Here is a 12047-nt window from a genome sequence, read left to right as displayed (position 1 = left end):
AGTGTGTTTAATGTATATATCAACTTAAACAATGGCTCACGTTTTGGGAGCCAGCGTGGAGAAGTGGGTATTGTACTGAATAAATGACCAGCCTGTTAGATTACTCCTGATGTTCAGGCAGCCCTACTGATTAGACAAACATTGCACGTTGTTTTGATTAATGAATTCTCTGCTAGGACTGGAATGATAGCACAGCGGGTAGGGCGTTTGCCTGGCATGCAGCTGACTGGGGTTCAATTCCTCCGTCCCTCTCAGAGAGTCCGGAAAGCTACCGAGAGTATCCCACCCGCATGGCAGTGACATATTCGGTATGCCAAAAACAGTAACAGCAAGCCTCACAATGGAGACATTACTGGTGCTCGCTTGAGCAAATTGATGAACAGTGAGATGACAGTGCTACAATTGTGTTACAATTCTTTGCTACCAGCTGCTAGTCAGGGCTTCAGAACTTTGTTGGTTGTCAGCAAAGATTAGGCACAAGACAAGAGTTCATTGCCACTCTTATTCAGTACAGTTTTGGAAATATTTACCACAGAAAAAGACTTTCACACAAGAAAAAGGTTTGAAAGGTATTCAAATTGGAAAATAAGTGAAACTGTCACTATCTGCATATTGAATACATTGAAAACCCTAAACACTCACCAAAAAACTTTTTGAAATAATAGTAATTCATTATAGTATGGTACCTGGTTAAAAATTAATACTCAAAAATTTGTCACACTGACATTTTCAAAGACATAGAACAACGCTATTAAAATTTGTATGGAACTGGGGCTGAAGAGATAGCACAGCAGGTAGGGGGTTTGCCTTGCACTCGGCCAACCCGGGTTCGATTCCCAGCATCCCATATGGTCCCCCAAGCACCCCCAAGAGTAATTCATGAGTGCAAAGCCAGGAGTAACCCTTGAGAATTGCTGGGTGTAACCCAAAAAGAAAAAAAAATTGTATGGAACTATGAATCTTCTCAAAGAGCCAAAGAGTCTTAAGAAAAAAAGAATAAGATGAGAGATATTACATCTTCCAACTTTGAACTAAGTCACAAAGCTACAGTAGTCAAAACTGCATGCTACTAGACTAAAGACAGACCTGAAGACCAATGGAACAGAAGTTCTGAATTAACCTCTCAGACTTATAGACAAAGAAGCTTAATAAGTGAAGCAAATAAAGTCTCTTCAATAAATGGTGCTGAGAAAATTGGGAAATGACACGTTAAAAATGAAATTAGAATCTTATTTCACACCATTCACAAAAGCAAATTTGAAATGAATTAAATACTTCGAGACTAGATCTAAAACCATAAAATACATGGAATAAAACATCAACAGAACTCTCCAGGAAATTGGTACCAGATGTATCTTCAAGAAGATGACCACAGAGGCAATGATAACAAAAACATAAAACAAACAAATAGGACTACATCAAATAAAAAAACAAATGAAACTAAAGCCATAATTAAACGACACCCTACTGATGGGAGGAAATATTTGCATACAATACATTAGATAAAAAGGTAATATTCAAGATTTATAAAGCAGTCACAAAACCCAATAACAAAAAATCCAATGACCCCAAGGACAAATAGAGTGAGAACAGATACTTCCCCAAAGAAGATATATATATGTGTACAGTAGGCATATGAAAGCACATTCATCATCACTCATAATTAGGGAAATGAAAATCAAGACAACATTAAGATATCATCTCAGGTCCATGAGAATGGCACATATCAAAAAATCTGAAAACAACCACTGTTGGCGTAGGTGAGTAACCCACATCCACTCTTGGTTGGAATGTCAACTGATTCAACCTCTATGGAAAGCAATATGGGAGATGCATGCCGAAAGTAGATACTAGACCAAGCATGATGACTTCTCAGTGTCTGTGTTGCAAGCTATAATGCCCAAAAGTAGAGAGTATGGGGAATATTGTCTGCCACGGAGGCAGGGAGAGGGTGGGAAAGGGGGGTGTATACCTGGTATATTGGTGGTGGGAAATGTGCACTGGTGGAGGGATGGGTGTTTGATCATTGTGAGATTGTAACCCAAACATAAAAGCTTGTAACTATCTTACGATGATTCAATAAAATTTAAAAAATTTTAAAAATAAAAAATAAAAAAAGAAAGCAATATGGAGATATTTCAAAAACACAGCAAAAGAATTCTCACATCACCAGTGATACCACATCTTGGCATCTATTACCCAAATCAAAAACATTAATTTGAAAGGATATATACGCATCTACGTTCATTGCTGAGCCTACACAGTAGCCAAGGTATAAAGATCCCCTTCCAAACACCAACCTGTCGCCGTGACACCTTTTTTCCCCAGTTTTGAAGTAACACCAAGTAATTCCCAGGGATTACTCCTGGCTTTGCATTCAGGGATCACTTTTTGTAGGGCTCAGGGACCACATTTAGTGCCAGTGATCAAATTCTGGCTGGCTGTGTTCAGGGCTAACTCCCTAACCTCAGTACTATATCTGCTCAGACATATTTTTAAATTTAACTGTTTTATTTTGGAACCCATGCTTATAGTAAAGTTGAATCTAATGGTTGAATATATACAGATGCTTCACCTCTACATCAGAGAGGAGGCCAAGGCTCTTGCCCCTCCCCTGCTATGCCAAACATCCCTTCATGCTTCCTTTCTCCATCTCCTCATTTATTGGCATTTTTGTTTCTGTTATCTAAAGCCACTGTTTTGCCCTCCTTTGCTACCCATTCCCTAGACATATTATTTTTTATACCAACATATTAGTGAGAATATCTGGCATTTGGGCTGAAGCGATAGCACAGCGGTTGGGCATGCGCCTTTCACGCGGAGGACCCAAGTTCGATTCCTCCACCCCTCTTGGAGAGCCCAGCAAGCTACTGAGAGTATCGAGCCCGCGCCCACGCGGCAAAACCTGGCAAGCTACCCGTGCGTACTGGCTATGCCAAAAACAGTAACAATAAATCTCTTAATGAGAGACATTAGTGGTGCCCGCTTGAACAAATCGATGAGCAACGGGATGGCAGTGACAGTGGCAGATCTGGCATTTTTCCTTGTTCTTCTAACTTACTTCACTCAACATGTTATCCTCCAGTTTCATCTGAGTTGTAGAATGCCTGATTTCATTATTTCTTATAGTGGCACAGGATTATATTGTGTGTGTGCATATGAGTGCATATATATATATATATATATATGCAAAACCTCATTAATTGCTCTCCTGTGATTGGACATCTGCATTGCTTTAATACCCTGGCTATTGTACTAAATGCTGCAATGGACATAGGTATGCACATATCTTTTCTAGTGGGTTAGTACATATAGATACTTCAAAAGCTGATATTATTATTATCATTATTGTTATTTTTGTAGCACTGTAGCACTGTCCTCCTGTTGTTCATCAATTTGCTCAAGCAGGCACCAGTAATGTCTCCATTGTGAGACTTGTTGTTACTGTTTTTGGCATACTGAATACACATGGGTAACTTGCCAGGCTCTGCCGTGTGGGTGGGATACTTTCGGTAGCTTGCCAGACACTCCGAGAGGGATAGAGGAATCAAACCCAGGTTGGCCGCATGCAAGGCAAATGCCCTCCCCACTGTGCTATTGCTCCAGCCCCAATATTATTATTATTATTATTATTTTATTTATCACTGAAGATAACTTTGAGATCCAAATCCTGAAACAGTCTGCTTACATATTCTTCAGTGTATCTTATGAAATCTGGTTCTAATTTCAAAATATTTTCTTTCTTATTTTACTTGTTTCCTTTTACTTATTTGAGTGTAGCTACTAAAGAATTTAAAATTACACCAAGGCTCAGGTGACATTTTTCTGTTGGATAGAGCAGTTTTAGTCCTTTACAACTAAAATTCTCCAAGGAGTAGCTACATATTTAAATGTTTCTAAATTACATTTAAAAAATATTTATTTTTTAAAGTTAAGGTACCATGATTTACATGACTTTTTTCATGAAGTGCAAGATACAAATCCAGTTGTGTTTTCTTTGCCTATAACTATCCAGTTTTCCCAGCACCATTTGTTGAAGAGACTATCTTTATGTTAGTATGGACCCGGTTCCATTGCTGTAAATTAGCTGTCAATATAAACAATATTTTATCACTGAGTATTCATTCTAACCTGTTAGTTTGAAGTCTATCCTTATTCTAATTCCTTGCTTTTTAATTGCTACAGCTTCATAGTATAGAATGAAGGAAACACAATATATCTCATTTTCTTATTTTTAGAATGAATTTGGCTATTTGGGCCATATAACAGTTCCATATGGATTTTTTTTTTAAATTTTATTTATTTATTTTTGCTTTTTTGGGTCACACCCGGCAATGCACAGGGGTTACTCCTGGCTCTGCACTCAGGAATCACCCCTGGCGGTGCTCAGGGGACCATACGGGATGCTGGGAATCGAACCCGGGTCGGCCGCGTGCAAGGCAAACGCCCTACCCGCTGTGCTATTGCTCCAGCCCTCCATATAGATTTTTTATCAGTGGTCATTTTAAGTCCTTGAGTAATGTCACAAGAATTTTGATGGAAATTGCATTGATTCTATATAATAATTTAGGTAAGATGGTCATATCGACAAAATTAATTCTTCCAATTCATGAACATTATACCAGGCATTGACTCTGCATAATTTAGGTAGTATAGTCATTTTGACAAAATTGATTCTTCCAATTAATGAACATGAAATAGTTTTCCATATCTTGATGACTTCTTTTTTGTGGATTTTCTTTCTTTTCTTTTTTCTTTTTTTCCTTTTTGGGTCACACCTGGCAATGCACAGGGGTTACTCCCGGCTGTGTACTCAGGAATTATCCCTGGCGGTGCTCAGGGGACCATATGGGATGCTGGGAATCAAACCTGGGTCAGCCGTGTGCAAGGCAAACACCCTACCCGCTGTGCTATCACTCCAGCCCCTCTTTTCTTTTTTTAGAGTAGAAAAATTTATTGGAAAGTAGAAGAGAAAGTAAAAGGGACTCCCCACGTGGAGAGGAACTTAGTATAGAACTAAGCTCTCTTCTATTTCCTCATTAAGTCATGTATAAAAATAAAAAGAAAAGGCGTGGGCGAGGAAAGGGATGCCTCACCGCACCGAGCCAGGCACAGGGCCTAGGGCAGCAGCTCTCTCTCCCGCCACCCGAGTTCGGTAGCCTCCAGCCACTTCCCCCACCCCGGGGAGGTTGATGGCGAAGATGTGGCAGGCGAAGGAAGGAACGGAGCCATGATGGTTGGTCTCACTTGCAGTTTATTCCAGTCTTCCTTCTATACACTCTTCGTCCTCTATACACTTTCCACCCTCTATACACTTTCTGCGCCTATCCACTTTCCACCCCCTCACCTTCTCTCTGACCCCCTTTTATTGATCATGGCCCTTCCAAAGGGCGCAATACATTGACGTCACCAAAAGCACCAAAAGATCTTACTGGAAGAACATTGAGGCAACATAATTCTCTTGTATCTGCAGGCCCTTAATCTAGGCCCCCCCCCCCCCCAAGAAGATACAAAAACAAAACCAAAGACTTCTTTGGGCTGAAAGCACTCAGATTTACATCCCAAAGACCAGGCTGGGCTGCAGCAAGAAATCTACATGTCAATTACAAACTAGATAGCACCTGAAATTTACATCCCAAAGACTAGGCTGGGCCAGAGCCTGGAATCTACAAAGTCAAATCATGCCTGGCTAGCACCTTAGATCTGCGGGTCAAAGATCAGCTAGGTTTCTGTGACAAAAGGTTTCTGTGACAAAACTCCAGAAGGCAGCTGGAAAAGGGGAAATATTCCAACAAGTCACATGTGGTTTTCCAGGTAACCTTTTTTATTGATTGATTTTGTTTTTGGAGTTATTATTGTTGAATTGATTCCTTGGTACTTTGGGCACATTGAATGAAGTAGTTTTTTTGATCTCTTCTTTTCTAAATCACTATTTGCATATAGGAATGCAACAGAACAGATTTTGTGTATTGATTTTGCAGCCTACTACTTTGCTGCACTGGTGTATTGCTTCTAACAGATTTTTAGTGGGATCCTTAGGGTCTTCTACATATATTGTCATGTTATCTGCAAATATGACAGTTCACCTTCTTTCTCCAGTTGGATCCTTTTGATTTGTTTTTCTTGCTAACTACTACCACTAGGTCTTCCAGTACTACATTGAATAAAAATGGGAAAAGTGGGATCCTTGTCTTGCTCTACAGCACAATAGCAAACTGTGTTTTATTTTCTTCTAATTAGCTTGCAGCCAAAGGAATCTAGGATGTTCCAGCCAATCTTGTTCCAGACTATTTTAAAAAACCTACTCAAGGGATTAAGGTGCATCCTGATGACCTGGTTTGATCTCTGGCTCTGAATAGTTTCTGGAGCACTGCAAGGTGCAAACCTGAAGGCCCTCCCCACCCTAAACACCTGGTGGGGGTGGATGATCTGGGTAAGTCCTGGCACTCCAGAGATAATCTGAGAATACTTGGACCCTGGCATTGAATTGTTAGTTCTGATAGTTTAGCCTTTTTGGAAAACAATATGGGCATTCCTCAAAAAAACTGGAAATTGAGATTCCATACAACCCAGCAATACCACTTCTGGGAATGTATTTTGGCCCCCTCCCCCCACCAAAACATGGAGCAGAAGTGCCATCTGCATGTCTATGTTCATTGCAGCACCATTCACAGTAATCAGACTCTGGAAACAATCTGAGTGTCTGAGCACAGATGGCTGGATAGAGAAACAATGGTGCAACTACACAATAGAACACTACACAGCTGCCAGGAAAAATGAAGTTATGAAATTTGCTTATAAATGAATGGACATGGAGAGTATCATGTTGAGTGAAATAAGTCAGAAGGAGAGGGACAGATATTGTATGATTGCATTCATTTGTGGAATATAAAAATCATGGTGTGAGACTATTACCCAAGAACAATAGAAATAAGAGCCAGAGGACTGGTCCATTGTTAGAAGCTTGCCCTCAGTGGGGGAGAGAATAGAGAAGTGACCCCTATGACAATGATAGTTGGAAATGAAAACTCTGAACAAGAATTAAGTGCTGATAGTAGGCAAAGGTATGTACACGATAACCATTCCGTACCTGTATTACAAACCATAATGCCCCAAAGGAAAGAGAGAGAGAGAGTGCAAGAGAGAGAGCATGAAAGAGAATGAGAGAGGGAAACAGAGAGACAGAGCTGGCCCTTCTGCCATGTAGGGTAACAGAAGGTTGTTGTCTATGAAGAAGTACATCTAGACCAGACCTCAGATCTGCTGAGGTGCTTGATCTTGGACTTCCCTAGACTTAGGGACAGGAGACAGGATTCTGTTATCAGCTATACAGTTTGTAGTGTATTACTGTATCACTGTCATCCTATTGTTCGTCGATTTACTTGAGTGGGCACCAGTAACATCTCTATTACACTCAGCCCTGAGATTTTAGCAGCCTCTCCTTACTCATCTTTCCCAAAGACTGGAGGCTCTTTCAGGGTTAGGAGAATGACACCTATTGTTACTGTTTTTGGCATATTAAAAAATGCCATGGAATACGCCATGGGTAGCTTGCCAGGCTCTGCCATGCAGGCGGGATACTCTCGGTAGCTTTCCGGGCTCTCTGAGAGTTATGTATATATCTGTTACTTTATTTGGTTTTATTTATTTATTTATTTATTGCTTTTTGGGTCACACCTGGCATGCACAGGGGTTACTCCTGGCTTATGCACTCAGGAATTACCCCTGGTGGTGCTCAGGGGACCATATGGGGTGCTGGGAATGGAACCCAGGTTGGCCGCGTGCAAGGCAAATGCCCTACCCACTGTGCTATCACTCCAGCCCTGTTACTGTATTTGGGATATGAATACATCACGGGAGCTTGCCAGGCTCTCCCAAGTGGACAATAGACTCTTGGTAGCTTGTCAGGATCTCCAAGATGGAAAACCAGGCTATTAGATGTTGCACGGCCCCAGTGCTTCTGGGAACTTGATTTTATAGTCTCTGGTGGATGTTGGCTGTTGATGGGATTACACAGTGCCAGGAGCAGTTTCTTGTTGTGACTGCCTAGCTACTGGAAAATCGGAGATCTGGGTGGAAGAGGCCCAGCCCTGATCCGAGCACCCTTGGCAATCTTGGCCCCAGGTCCCATACACCTGGGTTCCTCTGCCGGTTCCTTCATGCGTGAGGCTTATTCAAACATGTGGAGAGTGGCTTTGAGCATGGCTGTGGCTGGGTTCTGGAGGTCTTCAACTGTTGAGGCTCTGCTCGAGGTGGGGAGGGAAACACAACCCGTCCCCTCCGAGGGGCCTCGGTGAAGACAGCCAGGCGCGGGGCAAGAGATTCTGCGTTGCTCTCTTTCGGGAGCTTGGATTTATAGTCGCTGGATGTTGGCCGTTGATGGGACTATACAGCACCGGGAGCAGTTTCTGGGTGTGACTGCCTAGCTAGTGGAAAATGGGCAATTGGTGGGAAATAGTGTATCTTTTAAATACTGTCTAAAGACAGTATCTTTTAAGAGCATGTATTAAATTTGGGTAATAGGGGGAGATTGGGCCAGACCTGGTGGTGCTCAGGGCTTACTCCTGGCTCTGCACCCAGGGATCACTTCTGGTGGGACTCTGGAGACCATATAGGGTGTGGAGATTAAACCCAGGTTGGCTACATGTGAGGCAAGTATCCACTGTACTATCTCTCCAGCTCCACATATGTTTTAAAACATTCATTCACTTAGTTCTTTCAGCAACACCAACATAGGATAGATTTGTGGGTTTGGAGTCCTTGGACTCAACCAATATGGGATTGAAAAGCCACACTATGTAGTTAGACCAGAAAAATGGTAGCATCTTTACTGAATACATGCAGTTGATTTCTTTGTTGTCATTATTTCCTAGACAATGGAGTATAAGAATGATTTACATACCATTTTTGTATTATAACCTAGAGATAACAGGAGCAAGGAGGAATAAGGAGGTTACATGCAAATATTGAGCAATTCCACTTTATTAATTTGGGGGGGGGGCTGTGCAGGGACTGAACCCAGGGCCTCCTCCTTGAAGGTGTGCTCTCTAATCCTGGGCTATACCCTCCATGTACTTCTATATCAGGGACTTGCACATCTATGGACAGCTGAGTTTTGAAGGCCTCCCGGAACCCCATGGATTCTGAGGACGCTGAACTCTTTAAAATGAACAGTTTGAGAGTGTAAACATTATCAATACCTTCTCAAAGGCACTATAGCCCTACTGATGTGGGTATGTTTTCCCCAGCCCCAGGAATACACCATCTCTCTCCAAACAGATCCACACTTTCAGGTCCCAGATCTCTATACACTCTTTTCTTGCAGTCCTTGGTTGACACTGCTTCTATCCCACTGACAAGTCCTTGCCCAAACTTTGAGCCCTAAGTGATGGTATCTCTCCCTTGCTAATGCTATCAAACACTCCAGTTGGCACAACTCCACTTACATTTATTTACTCTGTACTTGGCCCCAACTTTTGACATTACTTTTTGTTTTTACTTTGCATCACTTTACACACTTTATAACTTTGCTGTTGTTGTTGTTTGTTCCTACATGCCCTTCTCAAGGACAAGAATAGTGTCAGTCCTTCTTGAATTGATATATTCTCTTAGCTATGGGCCACATATAGGGGTAGTTAATGATTTTCCAAAGTAAATACTAATATTTACAAATTCCCATCGAAATCAAGCACTGGTCTGGACAGCGACTTTTGGTGTTGGTGGTGTTCCCTGTTGGACCTGAACTACCCTGCTCCACCCTCGGGATCATAGAGATGCTCTGTCTTGATAGAAGAGAGTGAGGGATGAAATATAGGGCCAAGATTGGTATGTGTGTGTCCTCACCACTGATTATGATAAAAAATTAACATTTTTCTGTTAATCTGTCATTTTTCTGGGTACTGAATCTAAGAGGGTAGTGAAAAAGTTTTCTCCTCTTCTGTTTGTGAACAGTTTAGACAACTGAACTGTGGTTTGGCAAGGGTAGTTGAGTAAGAGTCGGACTTTGACTCCAGTTCAGGAGGATAGTACAGTGGGTTGGGAGCTTGCCTTGCACACAGCCCGCCTGGGCTTGATCCCTGGCATCCCATATGGTCCCTCATGTACCACCAAGAGTAATTCTGGACCAGGAGCAATGCCAAATGTGCTACCCCCTCCCCAAAGACTCAAATTCAGTTACCTTCCTTATTCCTCATTATTTCTCATTAATACCTAAGTTCCTGTTTCATGATTCTGAAGTCTGACAGATCATTGGCATCTGCTTACATGGGTGCCTATGTTGAAATGGCACTCAACAGGAAAGCACACCAGATAAGAAAAGAATTTCTCTGAAAAATTCTGATCTCAGGCTCAGTCAGAACGACGTGCTGTTTTCCGGTACATGACTCGTGTGCCACCCAGCTAAGTCAGCTGCATTAATCACTCAGCCAGTTTTGGTGATGACACTGCTTTGCATAAGCCAGTGACTGGGCGAGACACCCAGCCATATTTGCCGGTGGGGCTGGGATCTGGGTGAGAGGAAGAAATCCTCAGGTATTAACTATGCCCAGGATCGGGATTCCTCTCATTGTTTCCCCCTCAGAAAAATGTCTGTAGGTATACCCCTGCAGTGAGTCTGAAATAGAAGCAGAAGATAAAGGGATCAAGACAAGTTCCATGAAAAGAGGTTTTTCAGGTTTGTCAGCTCAAGAAGAAACCAAGAAAGAAAAACTAATAAGCTTTAAGTGTGCCATTAAACATCAGATCACAACATAAACAAGCCTACTGCTCTACTTAAGATTTTTTTTTTTACTTAAGGACAGTGATGGAAAATCTTGGGTATTTTGCTGGTTGTGACATGCAGTAACTGTGCACCAAAACCATAAGGGTTAACACTATTGTATACATGTCACCCTAACTACAAAAATAGTTCTAGCTACTGATAAAGACACAAGAGATTTACCAAGAGGGAGAGAGCATAGTACTTCCATATACTTGGTCTTAAACCTCAGATGAAAATCGACCTTACCTGGAAACCAGTGTTGCTGTAGCCCTTTGCTCTGGGGGCTGGCACCTTGCCCAGCTCCATGCACTCGCCACTTCTCAGGGAATTTTTTGCACTCAAACTCTTCTCCAGGTCAGGGCTGGAGGTCTTCTGGACCTATAGAGTGAGCACAGCCTCTGCTGATGTCAGAATGACAGCTGACTGCTTCCTAGAAACCTGTACTGTACTTCAGTTGGGAAAGTCCATTAATAAATCCCTGGCTGGGGTGGAGCAGGAGATGTGGGTGAGGTTAAGGCTTCCAGTTCAGGCCCGCCCTCCCCTGTAGTCCCTCCCTTTCCCCATGCCACCCCACCCCCTCCGGGCTTGCCTACTTGGAGAAAACTGTGGAGCACAAAACAGAAAAGGACACATTTGCTACAATCATGCAAGAAGCAGTTACTACCTAAGGACGGTTGTTGTGGGTAGGTACAGTCACAGAGGCAGGAAGAGCTGCCTGCTACCAACCACTCGGAACCACCTACTTCCCACTTCATATTTCATGTTCTTGGCTTATTTTAAAGAACTGTGGAAAACCGAGATGTAGGAATAGCATATTTCTCAGATGACTAGTAAAGACACAAAGAGAAATAAAATTCAAGCCTGGTAGATTTCAAAGATGTTTCCTTTATCTGTTTCTAGAGACTTTCTTTTAAAAATCTGACTAATCAGAAGTGCAAGTGGCAAATAAATGCAAGATGACCAGATGCTGTTTATAAAATAACTTTTTGCTTTTGAAATTATTAGCTACAGAATTCTTTCAAAATAGCTACATTCTCTAGTATATGAAAATAAACGGATGCATCTACTAATTTCTAAAATGGCGAGACCTGTGTAGAAAATGTTCATGATAAGTGATAAACAAGACTTAATAAACTGAACACTGCTAGCAGTGGAAAGATTAATGGGACAAAAAGTATTTCAATCTTATTAGTGCACAAAATGAGGGAAAAAAAGACTAAATATAATTGGCAGTAAATAATGGGTTTTAGTTTTTTGGCAATTATTATTTTCTTTTTTATGCTTTGCT

At 41.7% G+C, this 12047-nt stretch overlaps 1 protein-coding gene across 1 annotated transcript in view; it reads right to left on the bottom strand.

Moving 5' to 3' along the window:
• The window catches only part of SLC28A3 (solute carrier family 28 member 3), a 75027-nt gene extending 63962 nt beyond the window's left edge, over nucleotides 1-11065 (bottom strand). Inside the window, exon 1 of the mRNA XM_055125893.1 lies at nucleotides 11006-11065. Within this exon, the coding sequence (XP_054981868.1) occupies nucleotides 11006-11065 (60 nt within the window). The remainder of the gene's footprint in view (nucleotides 1-11005) is intronic.
• Nucleotides 11066-12047: the final 982 nt, after the last annotated feature.

The sequence above is a fragment of the Sorex araneus genome, chromosome 1, assembly GCF_027595985.1.
Source record: "Sorex araneus isolate mSorAra2 chromosome 1, mSorAra2.pri, whole genome shotgun sequence".
Lineage (NCBI taxonomy): Eukaryota > Metazoa > Chordata > Mammalia > Eulipotyphla > Soricidae > Sorex > Sorex araneus.
This window is presented reverse-complemented; position numbering and strand designations above follow the sequence as displayed.